The sequence below is a fragment of the Hippoglossus hippoglossus genome, chromosome 14 (genome assembly GCF_009819705.1).
Source record: "Hippoglossus hippoglossus isolate fHipHip1 chromosome 14, fHipHip1.pri, whole genome shotgun sequence".
Taxonomy (NCBI): Eukaryota; Metazoa; Chordata; class Actinopteri; order Pleuronectiformes; family Pleuronectidae; genus Hippoglossus; species Hippoglossus hippoglossus.
In genome coordinates, this window is record NC_047164.1 from 13,126,535 (window position 1) to 13,151,794 (window position 25,260).

A 25,260-nucleotide genomic window follows, 5' to 3' on the forward strand; every position below is an offset into this window, starting at 1 on the left:
TTTATAAACTCCAGAGAAACTGGCATCAATCAGATTAAGTCAGATTTACCTCAGCATCGAATACAATGACTGCTCCCGTGTTTAGATTGACTGGAAACCAGCAAACTAGACTGTCCTTGACCACCTATTTTTGGAGCTTCTGGTACAGACTAAAAGAGACCTGATTGGGAGCATCCTCTTCAGCATATAAACAACCTGGTGCCTTACACACTCTGCATGCTTACACGCTGGCCTGGTGCTTTGGATCGCAGTTTGGCTTCTTTTTGTCATCGTTTCTTCTCTCTTCCATTTTTTTGTGTCTCAGCCCCCTTGTGTGCTAGCGCACGCCTCGTGGTGCTAAAAGGGTTTGTTAAAAATCCTTGTAAAAAACAAAACAAAAAAAGAAGCAGAATTCTTAACTTTTTCTGCTACCTTCCTTCTTTCCTAATGTCATTGCCATCCCCGTTTCCCAGCCATCCAGGCATCGGCCTACATGTAAACATGGAAGCGGGTGGTCACCTAGATGCAAGATGATGCAGAAGAGTTGGCTCTTTACTAGCCGAGCGCGTTAACAGGGAGAGCAGGGGCAGATGGGCAACATCGTTCGTGGGTTAAAAGGTTATAAATTGATATTGGTGAGCCCCCCCCCCCCTTTCTTGAAATGCTAGTTTTATGGCTTGGGTAGTTATGTGTAAGTTGTAAGTTGCTCAATTAATGGGGAGTAGCAAGCATGTTTTGTTTTTGTTTTTAATGTAGTTTTACCTTTCAGCATTATTCCACATTATTTGTAATTTTGGAATGTTTCTGCCCACAAAAAAAATACCTATTTTTTCTGTGCAACATTTCATCACTGTGTGCAATATCGTATGTGCCAATGGTGGCAATATATGTATATCAATTAAATATATGATTACTATTTGAAAGCATGTGGCTGAATTCCATGTTTATTTCTCATGAAGGAGTTGTATGCCTTTATTTGCACTCAAAGCTCCATCCTGGAGGAAAATATATAGTAAACCAAGGTCTTAGTAGCCTGTGGGGTCGAGCAGTTCACATCAGTTCTTCAACTTGAAATAGAGCAATGTCACTGCAAGTATGCCTCTCCCTCAGAAAAGCGTGAACTTGGCTTATTGTTGAAAGTAGACTATAAACACAATTAAGTTTTTGTGAAAAAGGAAAACTTAAATAATCTCCATTTTAGCTTTAAGCTAAAATACGGTGCTTCAGTCCAATCCTCATTAAGGTGTATGGTGAACTGTCTTCAGTGGTTGTTGTGTCTAGCACTTTGCTTCTCCCAGGTTAATGAAATGCCTGACCAATACTTGTTTAAATATGATCTCAACAAAGAATGTTACTCTCTCTTATGTTGCCTCTTTTTAAAAGGGCGTATTTGATTTTCTCGTTTGGTTTTTGATGCATCAAATATAATTTATGTACATTTGACAAATTTTAAAATAAATTTAATTTACCCATAAGGGAAAAATCTACATTCAAAACCTATGTGTTTTTCATGCTTAATTTTCTTGTTGGAAAAGAAAACAACTTCCCAAAATGTCTATTATTCATGGGTGAAAAGTCTGTTTAATGTTGTATAAAATGTCTGACTCTACATTTGCAATGATGCTAATAACAAAAGCTTAATTTTACAGCCTTTTAAAATGCAAACATTGCAATGACAAGTACCTGATGATTCATGTCTTAGAGATTTTTACATCAGTACTGTATGTGTAATACTAGGCTGTAAAATAAAGCATTACTTTGGTCTCTACACGTCCTGACTACGCAGTTTGTGATCATCTGTATGTAACGATTGCTCTTCTGAGAGCTTAGGTAACCAGAGTTTATCGATCATGACCCAACACGACCTGTGTCTTGTAATTTTGTGGATATTTCCATTTTTTTTATAAAGGTATTATGTCTATAGCCATTTAGAAGGTTCTAGTCACATTTTTTTTTTCATATATTACTAAAACTGCATGATGTAAATTATTGTAAATATAGAAAATAGGCCTTATCATTCACCAGATCACCAGCAGCTGCTGTTGCCAGGGCGATCTACACAGAGGATGTTCAATTACTTTAAACTGGCCTGTACCTTCCTCCTCGACCTCCCATACCAGAGGAAACCACATTATTGAAAAGTCATTCACTTTACGGGGGGGTTGGACTTCAGGGTCTGGATGTGCTCAAAGGTTATTTCTGCAGAAACTGTGTATGTTCAGGTTTTGTTGTGCGGTAGATCTCAGGTCTTTCAGTCTATTGTGCCCCGTGTCGACCAGGATGGAGGATTAAGAGTTGCCCAGATACCAGGACTGGTTTCGACCACCGTTGGAAGTACAATGCATCATGGCTATTAATTACATTCACTCAAACCTCTAATTGTGTTAACTTTTGGTTTAAAGCTATAGAGATCCATTTATTTTTGATCTTCATAGTTTAGTCATTAGCACAATGGCAACAACTGCTTGGAGGAATGCTGCTGGGGAAGATTCATCTAACAGGTTTGGTCTGATCTTCTTCGCTGAGGGAACACCACTTGATCAAATTCATTTCTTAATTGCTGCTGCAACATGGTCATCATCCCCCCCAGCACTCCCTGACAGAAATGAATATCATGGGCAGCTTGTTGCTATGTACAACATCCGGACACTTCTGTGAGCGACCGCCTCTGTGCATGTTTATCTGCGGCGTGCTGCCGCTGCTGCTGAGCCGTTCACAACCATGAGGTGGCACAATATGTTAAGAAATGCCGCCTTTGCTTTAACCTTGCCTCCATTTGTGTTCTACTTTGCAGTTTAGTGCTGTGTCCTGAAGCAGTTAAGCACAGGCTTTAGGTGATGACGTAATGCAAGGCAGGCCTCTCTGGTGTTTGGCCACTAGAGCGTGCTCTTTACCTAAAAATGACGGGCACATGGGCAAGAGAGAAAAGCAAAGGCGTCTCAGGGGAGAAACCTCCTTTGTCCTCAATGTGGGAGAATTAGCGACAAACAGGGTAAAGTAAACAGGCACTTAGATCAATGCCACAGTGCACATGGTTTAACAGAGCCTCTAGTGATGTAGAATATGTACCTGCAAGAATCACTACATATCATTTAGGCCACAATTCATATTTCATAGCTTGAACCTTTGATTGTAATGTTTAAATCAACAGTCCAGTAATATTTGCACCACCTGAACTCGGGTTTGGATGTCACAGTACCCAGGTAGTCATTAAGACGTCATTCAAATTTCAGTCATCATTGAAATGGAGAAGACACAAGAACATGTGTGTGCAGGGACACATTTCACAAGAATTTGTCATACTCTGCTAATTGTGCAATAATTATTTTAATGCACACAGCACTAGTCAAGAGTTTTCTCCACTTCAGATGTTTGGATCAATATCCTGCAGCACCAGCAGGGTGGAGTCTGACTGGTCTCAGCCTAACACAGTGACCCACTTAATGTTTTTTGCATGGTTCTGTACAGAGTTGTGGGATGTTACAAGGTACATTTACTTCATTGCTGTACTTAAGCAAATGTTTCATGTATCTTTACTTAAATAGGTTAATTTGATTGACAAATATCTGTACTTTCTACTCTACTACATTTTTACAATGTACTGCCTTTATATGTTCACATTGTTTTTATAAATATTTTTAAAGTAATCAGTAAGGAGAGGAGAATTGGTCCACTGATCCAATCAGAATGAGCAGGTGACAGTGGACCCCGCCCCCTGCAGCAGCCGCCTCACTGGTGAGGAAACACATGAAATGGATTTGGAAGAGGCCACTGCTGAGACTCATGTGACATAAAACAATGGAAGTGTTTTCATCATCTGCAGCACTCTTTATTAGAGTCTGTAGGCTTCTGTTCTTGTATTAAACAGAATATACAGGTGGTAGACTGCTGCATTAGGGAATAGGTTATACACTCAGCAAGTACTTTTACTACTTTGAGTATATTTAAAAGCAAGAACATTCTTACCTTCACTGGAGTGGACAAGTTTTTGTGTTGTACTTAATGTACTTTCACTTAAGTACATTATTTTGTCTATTGTGTATGTATATTGTGTGTGTACTGTATGTGCTATGTTTGAGTACTTCCTCCACCACTGACTGTGTATACTTATACAGCTGCAGGTTGTGTCTATAAGTGATAGTTCTGTCCCAATTGTTCTACTTAAGCTATTTTTACATTCACTGCTGGGGAAGAGTTTTAGGAGTAAAGCTTGGAAGTTTAAAGTTAGGATCTCTCTCTCTCTCTCCCCCCCTGCTCTCTCTCTCTCTCTCTCTCTCTCTCTCTCTCTCTCTCTCTCTCTCTCTCTCTCTCTCTTTTATAACCTCTTCAGTGTGTGATGTCAACTTGTGAATTGCTCTCTTCCTGTTCCTTAAATTAAGTGTGTGTGTGTGTGTGTTTGACAGAAGGAGAGAGAGAGTGTTTGTAAGTGTGTGTGAGAGAGAGAGGGAGGGAGTGAGCTTATGGAATGCTGTGATGTCATCAGCCCAGTCATACACACACACACACACACAAACACACACACACACACACACGCACACACAAAGACGAGGAGGACCCACAGGCGCTCTGACTCTCTCAGCTTAGTTAGCACACACTGCTGTGGAGCGGCTGTCTTCATCCCACTGTGAGTACTTGAGCAAATTCTACACTCGTCTTACGACTCCTTTCCCTTTGGTGTCCCTCACGCTCTCTCCTCACTCTCCCTCTGTCCCTGGGTTTCCTTCTCTGCACCCTGCACTGTGTTCAGCGGACGCCAATCTGTATTCCAGCAGTGTGGTACTTCTCAGTCTCACACAGGCTTCCTTTCCCTCCAAGTGCTGCTTCTGTGGTAGCCATTGTTTAACTACCCACTGTGAATGGAGGAGTCGGTTTCAGTCCCCTTGTTAGAGAAACCGGCTCATGCTGTCTTGTGCTGTGACCCTGTGTGTGTGTGTGTGAGTGTGTGTGTGTGTGTGTTTCTCCTTCAACCTAAGACTGGCCATGTTTAAAAAAAGGAGCCGCTATGTCATGGGAGAAAGGAACATGGTTTTGTGAAGGGATGTGTGTCGGGGAGGGGAAGGGTGGGCCACTGATGACAGAAGCAGCTCCATTGCTGTGGAATCTCCTCCCATTTCAGACTAGAGTCTTTCTGTCAGTGTAGAAACCGAGCTCAGGCTCTTCCGTATTCATGAAGGGAGGGACAAGATAACCGAGTGGATTCCCCAAAAGGAAACACTGGAGGAAAGTTTCAGATTTGAAAGCAAGGTAGTATCAAGACACATATAGACCGCTGGCACTTTGAGAAAGCTGTAGACTCTGTGGGGAACAACCTAAATGATCTCCTGCATGTTTTTTTGTAAAAAAAATGTTCTTTGGTTTTTTTCTTTTCCGTAGATTGTCCCTGTGATGACCACGGAAGACAAAGGAAACTGATATCTGGGCTGTGGAAACTGTCAGCACAGCACAGAGAGGAAACAGGATTGTGTGTGTGTGTGTGTGTGTGTGTATGTGTGTGTGTGAGAGAGAGAGAGAGTGTGTGTGTGTGTGTGTTGAGTGTGTGAGTGTTTGTGTGTGTACAACAGCATATGTGCCACTGAATCATGAAGAGTTTATTACGAGGGATTCTATGATAAAGGACAACATGAATGTCTTCTAACGCCATGCGACTATAAACCGACGCTCGTCCACCTTTGAGAAGCTGCTGGTCAAAGGTCAGCGCCTCTTCCCTCTGACCACTCCACCGGGTGGTGCCCCATCATCAGTGACCCGCCGCTCAGCCGCCAACATGCTGCAGCAGATTTTAAAGGACATGTACATCGACCCCGACATGCTGAACGCCCTCAACGAGGACCAGAAGAAGACGCTGTTCCTCAAGATGCGCCAGGAGCAGGTGCGGCGCTGGAATGAGCGCGAGGAGAAGCAGGAGCGAGAAGAGGTGGACGGCGAGTGCAGGCGAGCGAAGCCAAAAAAAGGTAACCATGACAACCCATCACCACCATTAACACCAGCGCCGCCTCACCTTTGCTAACCATTCTTCTTCCTGTTCATCTAGTGTGACAGGGTGCAGCTTCAAGCTTTTCAGGCATACAGACTTTTAAACAAAGCTTGTGACAGAAAAGCCTTTTAAGGACATTGAAACCTTTTAGTCGAGATGTTTGCACAGTGTGTGGTGTATTACCGGATGCACACAAGAGCTTGCACACTGCAGAAGCATGTGTGCATTGGTTTTGACAGATGCTGCGGGATGTGGTGTAGCTCAGGTCCTCCATCATCTCAACAGCTGTTTGCCAACACAGGCACAGCGTTTACCTGAAGTTTAAAGTTTCCTAGAATACAAACTTGAGCTGACACACAGCAGCTGCTCCACATTTAAAGTCTCTGTGATGTAGCAAATGGAGACTTCAAAGAAGACAACACTCTGAATGATACACAGAGAGAAACCGAAGAGCTTTTGTACTTCACTTCACTCCGACATCTATTTATATCTCGAGTTCTAAACAGTTTATCAGACGGACGATGCTGAGGAGTTAATGTTAACATCAGACTTAAGAGGATGTAATATTTACACAAGCAGAGCACAGGGAACATCACTGTAAAATGATATTCGCCCTGAGTGTTGTAAGAGACATGCCTTAGTGCTATTGTGATTCCTGTAAAAAAAACTAAATGTACGTAAGCATGAATGTGAGGTATGGGCCCGTGTGTGTACGTAGGCTCTCACGTAGATCACTTTGTTCCCAGTCGCACCTCACCCCACAACCTGAGAGCAGCAAAGAAGAACGTTCAGAGGGTCAGTGACGTCTGGAACGTGTGTTTGATAGATGACAGATGCAAACATCAGCGTGACAGATGGAGGCGACAAGAAAGGAAATACCCTTGAGGGGTTATGGGAAGAAGTATGCAGGCAGTGTGAGCAGCAAATGGGTTTATCATGGAACTGGCTCCTCCTCCAAAGTCAGAGTCAGCGTACGGACATGCAGCAACCAGCAAGACAAAACCACCAGAAACTCAAGAGGCCGCAAGTGTGTCCTCAAACTGGTTTGACACATGCTACAGAATCTGGCCTGTCTGAATTTTCTCTGTGCTGGTAGTGAGTCACAGTTTGAGAGGTGGTGTAATGACTCTTGCATAATAAATGACATTGGGTATTTTTGTAATAAATACCATACCAAACAAGGAATTGTCGATGACGTAGGCAGACTGCGGAGGTTCAGAAGGAAACTGAAAACCCACTGGAATGACTTTTAACCAGTTGACTGCAGTGGCCACATTAACTCCGATTGACGTAGAAATGTGATCCTTCACATCTCAACCAATAACAAAGCTCTTACTATCAGCTGTTGTGTGAGTGAACAGTGCTCCTTTCTGTCTCTAAATGACCGATGCAGCTGTCCCACGCAGGCCAGGATGGAGGCTGGCGATCACATGGTCCCTGACTCCTCGACAGGCCCTGCGTCTGTGGAGAGGAGGAAATGTTGTATAGTTCATGTTTCTGTGTAAAAATAGGAAGTGAGCGAAGACTCAATCCTTCCAAACAATCAGCGGGGGAGGGGGTGAAACAGGAAGCATGCAGGAAATGTACGTGTTTGACAAAACAAAGGGAGTTTGAGTTTTATCGGCCTTCGTGGAGAGTTGCCAGCCAAGTTTGTTTTTATACATAGAACGAAGCCGGCATCGCTCCCAGCAGCTCAGATTTAGACTTTTGCTGTGGTTTGGCCGACTTAATAGCTACGTGTGCGTACAGTATGACTAGAAGCTGGTGTGTTAGTGTTTATGTGGTATAGGCTGACTGGTGACATCACCAAATCTACTCAAAGAGAGCATATTACTCAGATTTTAGCTTCTTGCTGGTTTCTATTGGCTTCCAGTAAATATAAGAATTGATTTTACAATTTTAATGCTGACCTTTAAAGCTCGTTCTGGACTTGCGCCTAAGAACATTTCACATCCTCTGACACCATATGTGCCCGGTCGTAACCATGAGGTCCTCATCGAAGGCCCTGCTCACCATTCTGAGAACTCGAGGTGAACGGGCCTTTTCTGTCAGGACCCCCCCTCTGTGGAACAATCTCCCTGAGCCAAACTCCTTATCCTCTTTTAAATCTCTCTTAAGGAAACATTTTATAGGTGTGCTTTCACCTCTGATCTCTGATATTACCGACTACACTAATAAAATCATTATATTTTATTTTATCTTGTTTTTAAATCCTTTCTCATCTGTAACATTTTTTTATTTCTGTGTCTATGGTCTAATTTCTGTGTGATCTTTAAAATGCTTTCAATGGTTTCCTATTTTTTACTTTTCAAACTGTTTCTTATTGTTTCTTATATTTTTCTTATATTATTTTTAACTTGTAAAGTACGCTTTAAATGTCATTCTTATTATTGTCATTCACATGAGGCCAAACTGCATATAAGTCAGTTTAGAGTTTTTCTGACTTAACTTTCTATTAGATATAAGATATCTTTAGATATGGAAACCCACTCTCTCTCATTTGAGAAACATTATTCTGTTCACCTTGTCAAGGCAGTGCAGCACACGTATCCGAAAGTGTTTTAACACAAGTATTACAGCAGGACCTAGGGCAGGTGCCAACACAACTGGCATATGCAACACTTCTAAATGCCAGCTGACAGGATTCGTCTCACATGCACCTGACAATGGTGTTATCCGTCAGTTTGGGCTGTCAGCTTGTTTACCGAGTTATGTTGTGACTGCTGTGTTTTCATAGTCCTCCTGGTATGCCCTGCTGGAATGCGATCCACAGGACAGGCTGGCAAAACCAGTTCGTGCTGGGAGCTAGTTATCCTGATTCCTGCCCAACGAGCTCTCTCTGTCTTTATCACCCTCTGAGCTGGTGTCAGCTAGGTCATCGCTGTAAAGAATCTGCTCTGTGCTCCTGAACACAGTCACAAGGCAGTGGCATGTTTGTATGTGCGTGAGCGTGTGTGCCTCTGTGAGTCGAGGCTCATGAGGACTCACGAAGAAAGACAGAGGAAGAGAGGCCAAGTGAGAGAGTCACATGACCTCTCACTTCGTATTTCGTAGGTTTGGAATTAGGACTGGATTTGTGGCAGGAATTAAAAGATGATGTCACATGAGTTGGGCAAAGTTTCTTGCTGTCATGTCGTTTATGTTGATGTTCTTTATAAATGTCTGACACGTTCATGAAATGCTGCTTCACGTGCTCTTGCACCACAGATACAGTACAGTGCTGATAAGATGACAGTTTTCTTTCAGGATGAACTGACCATGTCATGATCTTATCAATACTGTAGTTCAAAAATAATTCTTTACATGTATGACTGGAAGTTCCGTCATTTTACAAAATTTTACGTTTTACCACATAAGCTTTCTACTTGAGTAAAAGTGAGTACTTGCTTTTAAATATACTTAAAGCATTGAAAGTAAAAGTACTTGCAGAATGTAGCCTATTCCCTAATGCAATGATCTACTACATCATTATCTGTATATTTTTCTTAATACAAGAATAGTACAGACTGTAGCTGAGAAATAGGGTCATGGGTGGGATTTATCTAAAGGCTGAGACTCAGCAGTGGCCTCTTCGTCACCAGTGATGCTGCTACTGCAGGAGGCAGGGTCTAATCTGATTGGATCAATGAACCACTTGATTACTTTTAAAATGATAAAAAAAAACAATGTGAACATGTAACACAATGCATTGTCATAGAGTACAATAGAAAATGTAGTAAGAGTACAGAGTCGATTTTTACTGATATAAGAAGTGCAGTTAAAGTGAAAGGGACCAGAAAATAAAGTTAAGTGCAGATACATGAAAAAAGTACTTAATTAGAGTAACAAAGTAAATGTACTAAGTTAGATCCCACCACTGTATTCCAAAATTTTGAATAGATCCACGAGTGAAGAATTTGTATAATTCTTTCAAAGCCCGGAAACATTTGGCCGAGGAAATTAATGTTTTGTCTTTTCTGTCAGTTATTTTGTCTTTTATTTTCCTACGGATCTTTTTACAATCAAAATATATTTCAAATGCTGGCAGTGTTTGAAAAGCCTCATAACTCATAGTTTGCATCTGTTTGTGTTTCCCCACAGCCAACAGTAAGAGTGTGAGCTGGCTGCTCGGCCGGGACGGAGACGTGGCCGTCATCCTGATCGGGGAGGTGGATGAGCTGAGCTCCAAATTCATCTGCTCAGGATTGGGAGAAAGGAAGGCGCAGTGTCTCCAGAACAGCACATAGTAATACACTTCTGTAATATAAAAACACACAGGGATTCATTAGATTACACAGAGTGAAAAGTTTATTAGTGTTTTTTACAGACAAATTCAGGGAGATTGAGTTTCTGTTTTAAACTTAATTATGCAAGAGAATATGTGGACTACTGTACACTGTATATATAAAGAGATATGACATTTTGTTTTACAGCCTGCAAACTATCTTGAAGAGCAGAAACACCACAGAACCTGTCAGAACGGAGAGAGAGAACATCCTTCATAAAACACAACCTGGAATCTCACTGAATTTAAAGGTGTGTGCTGCTTGTTCATGGCCCCAAGAACATTTTGTCTTCCATGGTGATGCACAGGCTGGGGAACAGGGATGATGTCGAGTTTGAAATATTTCTTCTCCTAGGGTTTCTATGATTTGATGAGACACAGAGTCACTGCTCTGTCAGGTCAACTCACACCAAGGTCCTGTCCTGTCATCTTTGCTTTTCAACTCATCCATTTCCTCATTAATCTGACCGCTCCATCTCTAACGTAACATCCCCATCATTTCATTCTCACTTTAACCTTCAGTGCAGTTTGTGAAAACCAACTTCCCTATCGTTTTGAAAAACCCGCTCTTCTCTTCTAATTCCAGCCTCTGCTTTCTGTCAGAATAATCAATCGGTGTGGATCATGCGCAAGGCGGTGATAGTTAAGGGTGTGTGCGTTTTGTGTGCACAGTTGGTGGTGGTGGTGTGTGAGCTGTCGATTTTGGATTTGGGAGGGGGGGCCCTCTTTTTTTCAACACTATCTTAAAAAGAGATTTGCTGCGTTGTCATGGCAACCCTGCACACACTGAGCCAGGCTGGATGCTGGATGCCTGGTCTCATCTGGCCTGAGCCGTGATGCTGCTCTGAAGCTGTGGCTGCGCGCTGCTGCTCGCTCACTGGAAAATGCTCACACAGGCACTGGCTTCAATGCAGTCACATCATTTATTTATGTTTATTTAATTGATACGTACAGAGCTCATTGATCAACGGACAAAATACTGAAAATAAGCCGGAGTTTGCTGTATAAGCCAATTCTCATCTGTTGTCCCTATAGCCAGTTTTTACAAGGGCAGGGGCGGAAGTCTGCGTGTCGAGTTGAACAGGTTTTCTACCTTCACGGATAAACTACAGCAGCGGGCGACAACTGGGTCAAACCTTGGTTCAAAATGACAGCCACATGTTTTCATAATCTCATTTGTATTTCACTTCCTGTTTTGTAAGTTGTCATCAAAGTAAACATTCGCCACACATTCATTGCAATTCTTTATATCAAGCCGAATTAGAGCTAGAGTTTTGAGCCTGGGTCTGAAGATGGTACCGACATGTAATGTATGAACAGCAGCTCAGTAAATCATTCAAACGTATAAATAAACCACACATTTGAACATTAATAAAGCTAATTCAGTTTTATGTCATTGACTATAAATTCTTCATTGCAGATAAACCAGGTAGGATGAACGTAAAATGTTCTAACTTCACTCTGCAACATAGACGGTTTGTAAAAAGCTCTGCACACAACGTCCAGCACACAAACAATAAAAAGTGACAGTGTATTGTAGAAGAGTTTGAGGAGGACTCACTTATGACAAGGAATAATACTGAAGTAGCTGCAGGGCTTTAACACAGGACAAGAGAACAGCCCATTCCAAACAGGCAGGTGCTTTTGAAGCTTATAATTTTCTAATATTTAATTTCCTCCCTTTTCTTTTAACTCTTAAAACCCCCTTAAAACACTCTGGCAGTTGTTTCCCTGCTGTTTCCAATTACTGAACCGACTCAAAGTGAAGCGGGATGACGTGTCGCCTCTAGGATCATCTAACATGGCACTGTGTCTCTCTCCCCCCACAGGAGAAACGCGAGGAGACAAGCACTTTACTCCCTCTGCCGGTGAGTCCAGGCCGCCGCACTCCACAACTGAGCTCTGTGTTCTCGGGTTACATCACGGCCTGTAGTGCTCATGTAATGTCTTTGTCAAACCCACAGGTGTCAGTGAGCGAGCATTCATCACCTCCAGCAGCAGAGAAGGTACCTGTGATTTCAAGTAGCTGTTGAAGATTATTCCTGAATTCCAGATGAATGCATTTTGATTCAATTGTTTTATTGCTTAGTATTGAGTATAGTCCATAATATATATATTTTTTAAAGCAAAGCAAACTGATTGTGTTCTGGTGCAATCTACGCAGAACAACACACTATTTAAAAACAGCCCCTGAATATAATATAAAAGGTGCGATAAACAAAACAGAGACCCAGGCTTTTAGCTCCTTGAAATGTGACCTTAAAGTGCCGGCGCGTGTTTTTTCAGGGCAGTCCCACCCTCGTGTGAGGAACAGGAAATGGTGGTTAGGCCAGCTGTCCCCTCAGTCCCCAGCCCTCTGTGCAGATCATCTTTCTCCCAGCATTCTCCCTGTCCGCGCGCTGTCTCGTCTGAGCCGCCGCACCCCTCAGAGCTCTCTCTGGGGAACAGCTGAACTGAACTGTCCTCCCACTGGCTCCATCATCGCTCCAGCCTTTGGGTTGTCGGGGGAGTTTTCTGCTCTCCATCTCCCCCTCGCTTTCTTTCTTTTTCTGTGTACTTGTGCGCGGAAGTGCATGTGTGTTTTAGTGTGTGTGTGTGTGCAGGTGACACACGCCGCAAGAACAGCTGAATCACAGAGGCAAGGCAGGATTTCTGGACTGCCCTAGAACAGATGGTTGATGAACTTGATCGGGGAATTAAAACGCCAGAGATAGAGAATGCGTCAGTCGCAGATGGATGGGATTGTGGGATAGTCTCCTGAGGTTTGGGCGCGCGTGAGCTCTCCTCTATCCTCTGTTTTTCCGTCCTCTTTGCCACAGAAGGAAATGTCTCTCCCTCTCCTACTTCTTATATCCGTTGCCGGCTCTATATAACAGGCCCCAACAAAATCTCTCTGGCCAACTCATGCTGATGTGGCAATGAACATCCACACCTTAGGAGGTCTGGCCAGTCTGACAGCCAAGAATCCAGTGCCTAAGCCTCCTCTCACAAGATTCATTACTTTGCTGAGTGTCTTGTTTGTAGATTGAATGATTTGTTCCTGGAAACAGGAAGGGGGTTGGTTGGTTGCTGCAGATGTAGCAGTAGCACTGCTGCAGGTTTTCTCTCAGTTGATATAGAGAGGACGGAGTCAGCTTGATAGAGGAGGGGATTGCAGTTGCTGATTAAGGAGGCGTAAGATCAGGGAAGAAGATTAGCAAGGCAGCTTGATTTCCAAGTCACCTTATAATTTTCTCTCCACACAACCTTAAACTCTTAATCAGTGGTCATAGTTCTGTGTGTTTCATTATGCTGCAGTGTAGTCGCTGGAGAACTGTAATTTGGTGAATCATTTATCCAATGATTTAATCAAACATGACAGTAATTCCACTGTATGTGAATTAGCTGTCAACACTGATCGCGTTCCCCCTGTCCTCTTTTGTCACTCTTTCCCTCCACAGCCCGAGCTGAAGCCAGTCGGTGCGACGGAGGAGAAGTCAGTTCCCGAGCCCTCCATCTGCTCCAGGGCTCTCATGAGAGTTAGCCCTGTCAACGTGAGACCGGCGTCTGCAAATGCAGCACCAGGCTCTGTCAGCGGGCGGCCCGGCTTCACAAATCTGAGGCTGGCCACCGCCGCGCCGTACTCATCCCCCAGCAGCACTGTCAAAATAGACTCTGGGTCGAGGGCACCCTCTACGAGTGGTCTGTGCTCGCAGGAACCTCAACAGGCCCAGGAAGCACAAGTTTCGAAAGGTGAGTGAGCATAGCATTATGGGATATATGTTGGGTCTCAAAATAAATAAATATATACATTAATGAATTATTATAGATAGGTTTTCTCTATTTATTGAGCATTTTTCTAATTCCTGGGATATTTCACTTGTGGACTTATTAGAGATGAATGGCAACATTATAAATGGCTGCTGACATAATGGTTAAACACAGCCTCCACACAAAGACGTCCCCTGAAAGGTTGCAATCCCTGAAACTTTACTGAATACAAAGATGGACGACACGTCACCACCTCCTTTCATGTATAAAAATGATGCCAAAAATATCCAGGATACAAGTGCCACCATCTTGACTTGACATATATATGATACATTAAAACCAAAGAAAAATGAACACATGAACAAACATAAGTGTGGGAAGAACTACCTAAAATGATAGACACCATCTTTGAGAAAAAAGTATTTTACGTTTACTTGGTCCATGTTCCATTCACTAACATGGAGAAGGCTGGGTTTTATCACCCACACTGCAGTCAGCCACCAGGTGGCGATCAAGAAGATTTGGCTTCATTTTTGGGGAGCTACCATGTCGTCCATCTTTAGTTACAGACCATGATCTTTCTCTATAACTTCTGTTATTTTTCCATAGTTAGATCTTATAGGTTCAGTCTGTAGCATTTAGTGACATCTAGTGGTGAAGCTGCATATTGCAATCAGCTGAATGCCCCTTGCCTAATCCACTATTTTCAAGCATGTAGAAGAAACTATGGTGGCCTACAGGCAACTTAAAAATGTAAAAAAACGTCTTCAGAGCCAGTGATATGTTTGTCTGCTCTGGGCTACTGTAGAAACACCACAGAGGTCAAAAAGGGCCAACTCTGTTTAACAGAACCATTTCCCCATGTAGATATAAATGGGTCATTCTAGGGTAACGAAAACACAAAGGTTCTTAGTTTCAGGTGATCATACACTATTGAAAACATAATTATGAATATTATCTTTCATTTCTGCCGATATCCCTCTACACACTGGACCTTTAAGATATTAGAGAAAGACAGGACACGGATGTGGGTTGAAAATGGAGTCGGCAGCATCGCAGATAGCTTACATGAAAATCACCACAAGCTGCCGAGCAGACAAGAAAAACGCTTTCCCACCGCTCCTCTTCTCTCAGTGTGATAATGGCTGTGGTGGAGGGCTGAGCACAACCGCTCTGAACAAAGTTCGTACTAGACAGGCTTCTCAGTGCTGCGGCAAGGAAGGAGGATTTATTTCCCCAAACCCGGTGTGCTCGCCAAATAGTGCCTCAGCCTGCTGGAATCTTTATGGACTGGCAGAATGAAAAGAGGCCGGCCCAGAGGGGAAGAAAGCCTGTGTCTGGGATTTGTGTCGCGGTACCACATCGCCCCTGTACACCTGCTCGTCTGCTAGCCTCTCTATTGTCAGGGGTCTATGTTAGAAGTAGAACTGTTAATGATTGGTCATATAATAAAACTGAATTTGATGTTAGAGAACAGTCATAAGACCCAACACTGGTCCTTTAGAACCAATATCTAATGATTTTGATATAAATATAAACTGAAAAAATCAACAGCAAACCACTAAACCTACTTTGTCATATTTGTATCAACTGTTTAAAAGGTTCAGTGTGTAAGATTTAGGTGAAAGGGATCTATTGGCAGAAATTGAATATAAAATAATCCTAGTTTTCACTAGTGTGTTTCATCTAAACTGTACAAATGCTTGTTTTCTTTACCCTAGAATGGGCCGTTTATATTTAAACACTTTATATTTACATCAGGAGTGGGTCCTCTCTATGGAGGCCGCCATGTTTTTTTTACAGTAGCCCAGACTGGACAAACTAAACACCTTTTGAGTTTTTATGACAACTGAAGGTTTCCACAGGTTCTCTTTCATGTTTGCAAGGGGAGGGTGAGGTGAGGGGTGTTCAGCTGCAACATGCATCTTTACCACTAGAGGTCACTGAATTGTACACACCGAACCTTTAACATTTAAACATTAAATGTGCGGTTTGGGTTTGGAAAAAAAATCCTTCCATTTTCGTGTGGTTCAAGTCAATCAGTTCCATTTTTGTTGGTTCCTCTGATAATAATTCATGGATCTTGATTAAAAAAAACAGGCGTATTTAGAGGACTGACATTGTGTGTGCAATTTGGTGCAAATCCATAATAAAATCTGGATCTAATGTATTTGAACGTGGTTTCATCAGTGGACAGCTGGGCCTGGGTGGAGGTTTCTCCTCTGAAATGTTCTGACCTCACACAAAGTAAGAGTCAGTGACTTTGTAACACAAAGACACGAGGCCCCTAACAAGCATCACATTGGGTTTCATATCTTATTCTTTTTTTCCACAAACCAGTGAATTACTGTCTTTTACTCTCTCTCTCTCTCTGCATCTCCCTGTGCTACTTGCATATCTCTGCCTTTGCCCATGATGTCTTTTGTATAGATGTAGTGTTTTATTTTTTTATAAATATCTTGGGGCCTGACGTGGGTGTTACTGTCACTAGGTCTCTTACATCATGCTCTGCAGAAGTTTGAATCATCATTGTGATTCTTACACTTCCTGTCTGGGCCACAGCACAGCATTTCATGAATTGACCAAACACTTCATTCATCATACAGTCACCCCAGTTATGCAGAAAAAATGCATAGTGTGGAGGTGAATGCAGCACCATCCTGTGGAAAACAGCGATACTGTAGAAAAAAGAAACACTAGTTGGTTGAAAAACATCATCTCCATAAGGTCCCTCTGCTGGAAAAATGCTCTTCCTGCATCTAAGTCGGAGAAACGGGTTCGTGCTCCTTCATGTTACCCTGCAACGTCTCCTGGAGGACTTCGTCTTCTCAGAAAATTTAATTGAGTTTAGAAAATTTAAAGCAAAAGTGATAATTCTCCTCCATCTCTTTTTTTCTTTCTAATGAACATGGAGTGTGAGGTTAGCAGGCCAATGCCATGTTTAACTAGTGCAGTTTTAAATGAATGTAAAATTACACTTCCAACTCCCAATAACTCCCTGTATATAATGACACAATGGCAGACAGTTCCTCAAGGTTGAGTGTATTCTTTGTGCCTCCATATTTTCTAGTGTTGGTTCAAGGCAGCTGAATGGATGAAAACATTTTTTTTTTTCTTCCTCTCTTTAGCGTCTGGTTCATTCTGAACATTCCTGGCAGGTCCATGTAGAGTCTCTCAAAGAAAACGAGACACAAAAAACCTGGATATTATTGCGAATTCAGGTTCCCCGCTATTGACTGAACAGGTCTACAAGAATACAATATGGTTATAATCAAATAGAGCTTTAGGAGAATTTCTGCTCTAATGCCATCAAGTATAAAGATCTGTCGGAGGAGACGTGTGCAGCGAACTCGGGTTATTTATCATTTGGATGAGGAAGTTTCACTGAGCACAGATGACCAAAATCCGCACAAAAGATTGAGCTCCAATAAACTGCGGTGGCATGGGCATGTGCACGTGTGTGCCTGCGCCCACATTAGTCGCTGGATATGAGATCAGTGGGCAATGCCAGGGCAGCGAATAACAGGCGAAAAGGAGGGACGAGGAAAGAAAAGGGAAAGGAACAGCTGGTGTGGTGGGAGTCGAGGTGGGCTGAACACGGCGCTGAATAAATGTGTCTGGACTCCGGACGCAAAAAAATACTGACAGAGTGTCTGTTTCTGACAATGGCAGGAAGCTTGGTCCCAGGGGAGGAGGAGGCAGACTAGGACGAGGCTCATGCTTCAGCTGTTTTCTTTTGAACGCGGGTAATGACGAGGATTTCTGCATCCTGTGAGCGGAGAGCGTGGCCGACACTTGTAGAGGAAGAACTCAATAATCTGCTGCACTGCATTTAGCAATGGGAAATTGGACTAAACCTGTTGTTAATTCAATAAGTTGTGAATGAGATGAGACTGTGGTGCATGGTTATTGTTTTGTTTTTTGTGACACCAGGGAGACGACAGTAAAAGGTGTCACCAAAGAGAAAGTATCAATTCTAGCTTTTGTCAAGATAACGTTGTCAAACATCAGGGACACAACATACAGGGATGATTCATCTCATGTTGGGAAAGCATTGTGAGTTTTTTCTTTTGTCAGAATAAGATTAATAAGATAATTAGACAACAGATGATTCAAAAATCTGTTTAAAAACCTTATTTATGTTATATAAAATACATTAGAATGAAAACCTTTGTCCACTGAAACAGATTTTGACGGATGTTTTCATCTGCGTTTGTCCGTCTAATAGCAGGATTACACAAAAACAATCAGACAGGTTACCACCAATCTTGGTGGAAGGATGGGACATGGGTCAAGAACGGACCCTTTGGTCCCGATATGGATCAGGGGGCTGATACAGGATTAGTGTGTGCAATTTGGTGCAGATAGAAAGGAATGTCAAGCGACTTTAAATATAGTTTGATAAGGGGACTATTGAGCCTTGGCGGAGGTGTGCACTCTCTGACTGGCATTCTAGTTTACAGTAGTTATTCCGTGCAAAGTATCGTTGGTGTTCCTCTCTCTCTATTTTCTCTGCAGTTTCTACCTGAAGCCTTTTCTGTCAATGTCACAGGAGAACTTCATGTAGTACAAACTGAAAAGATCAAAGTCTTCTTACAGCAGAGAATAAACATTTTGGGGAAAGAGGAGGTTGAGATTCTGCATCGACACAGGTTTGTAGCAGTCTGCTCTTCGTAAAAACCTGATCCTCTGTTATTGATATGACAAACACAGCCCGTGATGGCCCTAACTGATAATTTGCACACTATGTCGAAGTTGAGAGTCATCTGCATACAAACTGAAGGGATGAATAACGGACGAGCCTCCAGGTGATAGGGAGAGAGCGTGTCGAGTCTAAAACGAACCTAGAGATGCAGAAATGTGTGTCGTGTTAGCGCGTGTGATAATTCGAGCATAAGTGCGTGAGCCTCAAAGCGTATCAGACTCCAGCAGCTGGCGGCGTATATGTACGTATGTGGAACCGTGTGTGTGTGTGTGTGTGTGTGTGTGTGTGTGTGTGTGTGTGTGCGTGTGTTCGTGTTTATAAACCCTTCTCTCTATCTGTTGGTCGGCTTTCCTCTCCTCTCTCTTCACCTTCAGAGGGAAGGACACACATTCCAGCGCTGCTTCCCGACTCTAGCCCTGGGCGACGCTCAGCCAGAGCTGATAAGTGACAGGGGCCCCAGCCCCCACGCAGGAGCCTAGCCCCCCCGCCACCACCACCCCACAGCTCTTGCTACCACACACACACACACGTACACACTGACACACACACACACACACTTCCTCTCCTGCCTGCCCTTCAGGCCACAGACGTGCTGCTCGGGAATTCTGCCCTCTGCCCCACTTCTGCAGCCCACCTCCCCACCTCAGCGACCGCCCCCCCCCCCTCCGCTCTTTCTCGCCAGAGACGTGGAGGTCTTTAAAGAGATAGATTGGTCTTTAATTTCTGTGCTAGCCTGGTCAGTGACACCGCTCTCTTGCCTCCCCTCCTCTTTGTCCTCCCCTGTACATTTTACGAGCTCGAGACTGAGATGTGAGGAGTGGCGTCGGTAGAAAAAAAAAAAAAAAAAAGGCCTGATTGGGAAGATTATTAATCAATCTCGACGAATGATTTAACACAGAGATTCTTTTCTCATTCCTTTTTATAGGTGTTTTTGCAGGTAGCTGTTAATGAGCGTTACTGCTGACGGAGCTGAGAGTGCATACAGCTGCTGGGGAGAGTTTCTGGCAGAGAAAGGCGTGGGGGTTTGAGCATTTTTTTGGGGTGTGTTAAGACAGGTTTGTCAGGTTACCTGTGGGGAGGGATTAAGGTTCCGATTCAACATATAGTCTCAAAAGATCCATACAGGTTTATATATTTGTATTGTATCTTTAAAACAGTCCAGCACCCGCTCGCCTTCCTCCTCCTTCTGTCTGTCTGTCTCTCTATTAAGCATTCCACTCAGACCTGCACCAAGGCTCTGAGCTCAAAAAACTCTCTGACCATGAGTGTGTGTGTGCCTACGTCAGTGCGTGTGTGTGTGTGTGTGTGTGTGTGTGTGTGCGCGCGCATGCACTCAGTGCGTGCCTGAATGTGTGTCAGCCTCAATTGCTGGAGCCGATCCAAGGTTTCCGTGGTGACCACACAACACAACGAGACAATCAGAGGCAGGCCCACGCAGCGCAGCGAGAGGACATTAACACAGGAACCGCGGGTCAGGGGGCAGAGGAAGGCAGGGCAAGACGGAGGGAGAGGAAGATGAAGAGGAAGGTGGAGGGAGGTGTTAGAGCCACGAGGGGAGGGGGCGGTAGGGACCGAGGGAAGAGGGGAGAAGGGAGAGTAAACAGCAATAAACAAAAACACAACCTTAAAGGCTACTTTAGGTCTCTCCCTTTCATGCCTGCAAGACTTCAAGAGCTCGAAAGGTTTCCTGGCCCCAGGAGTGGCTGTGTGGTTTTGGCTGTAGACCCCCCCTCTGTGTGTCTGTGTGTGTGACTCTGTGCTATGCCGTGGTGTTAGTCAGAGATGGCTGCATGCGTGACTGAATCTATGAGCAGGAGGGCTACGCAAGAGTGCAGGTTTGTGTGTGTGTGCGTGCGTGTGTGAGAGAGCATGCACAGACCTGAATGTAAGGTGAGAACGTATGTGTGTCTTTTGCAATTCAACCGTTAGAAACTGTGCGTTTCTACCGTTTTTCACTTTATTTTGTGTGTGTGTGTGCGTCTGTGTGAGCTTGTGTGCGCCTGGAGCCGTGCACGCGGGCGCTCTCACATATCTCTGTCCCCCGGGGATGACGCTAAAAATATGTGGCTCCTCAAGCCTTCTGGTGTCTGAGCAGCGTCTGTCTGCTCTCCATTGCCGTCCCTGTGGCCCTCCCTCCTCTCCGTTACTCCTGTTCCCTCCATTCCTCCCTCAATTACACCCTCTTCCAAACACAGTATCTCAGCGAGCGTGCACACACACACCAACTACACCCAGCTGTGTCCCCTCTTCCACCGAGGATGACCTCTGCTCTGTCAGAGTCGGATAAAGGGAGGCGGATGAAAAGGGGGGGGGGGGGAGAGTGATGAAAGATCCAGGCACAGTATTTGGATGATCTGGTAGAGAAATACTGGATTCCAACAATAACACATTCGAGCTGAACATGCCACTCAGCGTTCATGATGTCACGAGATGTTTTTCACGGTTCAAACTGATTTTGACTCAGATTTGAGGTTTTCATGACCTCAAAATTCAATGTTTGCTGATGCAACAAGACACAACCACTGTAGTTTACAGTAAACAAGGTCCCCCTGTGACAGGTGCAGCCCAGAAAACTGTTTTTACACAATGCAATACACAGAGGAGGAAAACAGAGAGAAAATACTCATGAATTGATGATCATGTACTAAAATACCTAATAAAAAGGAAAAGTTTATGAATATCTAAATGAAGTGAAACGCTTAAAAGGAGACTGCACGTGCAGAATAACAAACCTCAATGACAAGAAAATTACAAATACAATTTCCATTATGTTTACGTAGATTAAGCATTCACTGTATTGCAATATACACCTATTTTATTTTAAATATTCACAATAAAATGTCAACGTCAATGTCTCCTCTGTATCTGACGAGCAGATTGTCACCCATATGTCGCAGCTCCCGAGAAAATCTCATCCTCCCTTTTTTATTTAAATCTGTTTTTACAGATATTGGCGCATCACAAGTATCTGAGTGTGCTGCCTCCGAGGAGACCGGGCCATCGGGGAGCGCACCAACCTGCGCAGGGCGTGGCCGGGTGGCCCAGCTGATGAAAACCTTCAGCACTGAAAGCGCTACACCCCCCGCTCGGGGCATCAAACCTGCCCTCCCCTCAAAGCCTAGCCACTTGCGTCTGACGACCACACCCAGCGTCAGGTAATCCACGCGCTCCGACGTGCAAAAGCCCACCCAGCGTCGCCCATCCGAGTTCTTCAAAGAAAGCCAAACTGGACACCTATTGTGAAGCGTCAGCCAACGGGCTAATGAGACTCTGATGGTGCCCCTCAGAAACGATGAAGCTCACAATGTCCCAAAGTTTTACTGGGGAAATGCTTGAATGTACATTTTTTTTAAACTTTTAGATGGTGCAGCACTGTTAACTTTGTGGGAAAGAAATTCCAAAGCAATCAATTGCAACTAAATATTACAATCAAATGAACACTAGAACCGTTACTTCTACCTTTTCTGTATTTGCCATAATGACGATCACGTTTTCACCAGATTCTCTCCACAATCCCTCATAGTAAAAAACACACAGTTCTTAGTCCAATTCACAAAGCCTTTACACAAAATATAGTTTACTCATGAATTCCATTACTTTCACCTGCTATTGTGAGACAGTTTGCTCGTGTGCAGCGTTTCCTCTTTTTAATTTCTGCCTCCTTGAACAAAAGAGTGAGGACGGGCAGCCACAATGGGTTGAACTAAGGTACAGTAGGTCCTCCTTCATCTTGCTGTCTCCTCCCTGGGAATAGTGTAGGGTTGTTTATTTGTCACAATGCAATGTATGTCTCCCTATGCCACCTGGCAGGAGTCTCAGTGCGACCTGTTGTGGACCAGTGACAGTGCCAAATGCCTCATCTGTCATTCCCAGTGGATCAAATCCTGGCAAGTTAGACAGTAGCTGCCAAATAATCCAGCTTTGTGCTCCTCTTTTACTATTTTTTTCCCCAGTGCCATTTTAGAGATTTGTGGTTGTATTTTGTTTGTTTGTTTTTACATTTTCTATATGGAGAAATGTTTTTTTTTTTTTTTAAATGGGATATTTAACTCTATCCTACAATGCTGACTTGTACAATGAGAGGCATCTGTATGTCAGATGTCAAAGTTGCATGGTGAAATCAAAGAAGCAATAAAAATTGTGTAAATTGTAAAAAAAATTATCTTGAAGAAAATAAATTGTGTTGTTTCTCTTTTCTATGTTTGTCACTAACTTCCATCCTTCCTGCTGAGATAAAACAACATATTTCTTTATCATATCTTGGAGCTGACAAACAGAATCAATGTCAATAACAATATTAAAACTACGAGTGTATACCTTCATCAACTGCCCTTATTACACCAGGTTTAAATTCACCAGATACAGCTTTCTTTTTCAGATCTGCACCCAATTACACACACACACCCATAAATATTAGTCTTCTCAACAGGTCACATTTTTTTCCCCATCAACATCCGTAAATTATTCTTTGACAAATTAATGAAAACGTTGAAAAAGTGTGTGTTAAAGTAAAAATAGATCCACCCCCTGATCCAGATCCGCACCACATCCTCTCACCAAGTTGTAATCCATCCAGACGTTTTTGCGTAATCCTGCTAACCAACAAACACAACGAAATATAATCTTAGGTAATCATTCATTATTTTAACTCCTGTTATCACAGCTACAAACTGTATGAAATCCAACCTACAGCACTGAGTTGCCGTGCAGCCCCTTCAGCGACAATATATTCTGAATGTGCAGCCCCAGTAAAAAAAAAAGAGGAAAAAAATCACCTGCATGCTTCACCAGGACCGGTGTAAATTTTTCACCTGAATTTCAACAGGGCCTCACATCCACCCCCGAGCTTGTTATTACTGCGCTCACACATTTCTTGCTTAATTTCCAGTCAAAAATGCTCCACAAGCTTGTAAATGATATTTAAATATTTGCCAAAGCTTGAATTGTGAGGCATATTTCCACATTCCCATCAGTGATTTCCATTGCAGATCGAGGGTCTCTGCAGCTGCCAAAACCTCAATGTTTGGCAGCTGGCTAATCTGTTTAAAGAAGATCTCCACTGGAACAAATCAGCTCAGTGGGATGAATAAAAGCAAAACTCCAACATTGTATAAATTGATGCACCACTCAGGGATTAATGATGAAGTGATAAATGGTGAACACAATCTTCATAATCAAAATTTAGACAGTGAGATTTGACTGAATTAAAACTAAATAAAGTCAGAGTCATTCAATCTAGTTGAGTGTAGCACCTGTCTCATAGGAGCTATAGGACTTAATTGTATAATTAAAAAATTATATGTTTCCTACTTGTGAATGATTTGTCAGGAGAGATAAATGGAAAGCAGCACACGCACACGCACACAGAGAGAAAGTGAGCATGGTGGTGTTTCATTTCACTACATTTGCAACAGTAGACCTGTAACATTATACACCAAGACAGTAAAGTAGGGTACAGGAGTCACTGTATTCTCTGCAGGGGACATTACGTAAAAGTGTGTATATGTGTGGGTAGGGTGGGGGTGTGTGTGGGGGGGGGGTCTCGGAATAACTCATGTTTTGGGGTCATGAATCTGTATTGACGTTTAGTCTCCACAATAAAAAACAATAGATGTTAAGGTGAAGGTTAAACTTCAGGTTAAGTTTGAGTTTACGTAACTTAACGTAACATCCTCAAGTCAGAGAGAGATGTGTGTGAGAATATGTGTGTGTGAGAGAGAGAGAGAGAGAGAGAGAGAGAGAGAGATAGATTTCCATCACCCCCATCATCACTACAGCAGTATTATTCTATTGGGCTTTTATAAGCATCACTTTGGGTCAGGCTGAATGGGTATTTCACATCTCAGACCAGATGTGGCCCCACTTGACCCTCAGATCAGGCCCTAAAGGAGGACTCCTCTTTAGCTCCTGATGTTTTCCTCAAGAAGACATTAAAAACAGAGGCAAACTGCTCCCCTAACGAATACAACTTTTTAAAATAGAATGTGCATTGTAATTTTTTTATAAACTATTCTATTTAGAACACAATAACTCAACATGAATGAAAACTACTTTTACTTTGCTGTTCTGTTCAGTTTTATCTCTTCATGTCTGGTGAAAAACATCACAGAAGTGAAAGAAGAGGAAAGAGTCGCATTGAATTCAATAATGAGTTGTACACTGAAGTTATACCGTCGATGCTCATACTTAATACAATACATCATATTCAAGATAAGATAGATACACATAGATAGATACAATTATAGTCATGCCTATTCTCTACAAAATGATCCTGCATGTGAATATGGAGAATCGGAACAAGATTTCCTGGTTTCTGTTTGTGTCCGTGTGGAGAGCGAGAGAGCTGCAGCACATTGACCGAAATTAATCGCTTATCAGATTTTAATTTATCTGCATTCATATGCGGAGAGATAGAGATTAGCCAACATGTTGTCTGGAGCACAAACAAAAAGTATCAATGTTTGTGCTTCATGTGGAGAAACATTTGACTTGTTGGACTGGTCGGACTGTGTAGTGTAACAGTGTAGGGTGAAGAGAACAGGATCCTACAAAATATCGGCCGTTGCCCCCAGAAGCCAATTCATTGTT

General features: G+C 43.0%; 1 protein-coding gene across 3 annotated transcripts; it reads left to right on the top strand.

Annotated features, from left to right (window-relative positions):
* Nucleotides 1-4,470: 4,470 nt before the first annotated feature.
* zgc:100829 (uncharacterized protein LOC445149 homolog) lies at nucleotides 4,471-22,871 on the top strand. 3 transcript variants are annotated; one of them, XM_034606838.1, is made up of 9 exons: nucleotides 4,471-4,603; nucleotides 5,353-5,930; nucleotides 10,034-10,178; nucleotides 10,366-10,468; nucleotides 12,047-12,085; nucleotides 12,182-12,223; nucleotides 13,658-13,739; nucleotides 13,782-13,949; nucleotides 21,620-22,871. In XM_034606838.1, the coding sequence occupies exons 2-9, from the start codon at nucleotides 5,744-5,746 to the stop codon at nucleotides 21,829-21,831; spliced, it is 978 nt and encodes a 325-aa protein (XP_034462729.1). In that variant the 5' UTR covers nucleotides 4,471-4,603; nucleotides 5,353-5,743; the 3' UTR covers nucleotides 21,832-22,871. The 3 variants fall into 3 exon arrangements, with proteins under 3 accessions (XP_034462729.1, XP_034462727.1, XP_034462728.1); XM_034606836.1 differs by having other exon boundaries at nucleotides 13,658-13,949; XM_034606837.1 differs by lacking the exon at nucleotides 4,471-4,603 and adding an exon at nucleotides 5,098-5,223 and having other exon boundaries at nucleotides 13,658-13,949.
* The last annotated feature ends 2,389 nt before the right edge of the window (nucleotides 22,872-25,260 follow it).

Excerpts from the sequence above, each read along its gene's own strand:
- zgc:100829 (XM_034606836.1), top strand. The coding sequence starts at position 5,744 with ATGCTGCAGCAGATTTTAAAGGACATGTACATCGACCCCGACATGCTG. Across the intron at positions 5,931-10,033 it reads GCGAGCGAAGCCAAAAAAAG|CCAACAGTAAGAGTGTGAGC; the intron begins GTAACCATGACA and ends GTTTCCCCACAG. Across the intron at positions 12,224-13,657 it reads CACCTCCAGCAGCAGAGAAG|CCCGAGCTGAAGCCAGTCGG; the intron begins GTACCTGTGATT and ends TTCCCTCCACAG.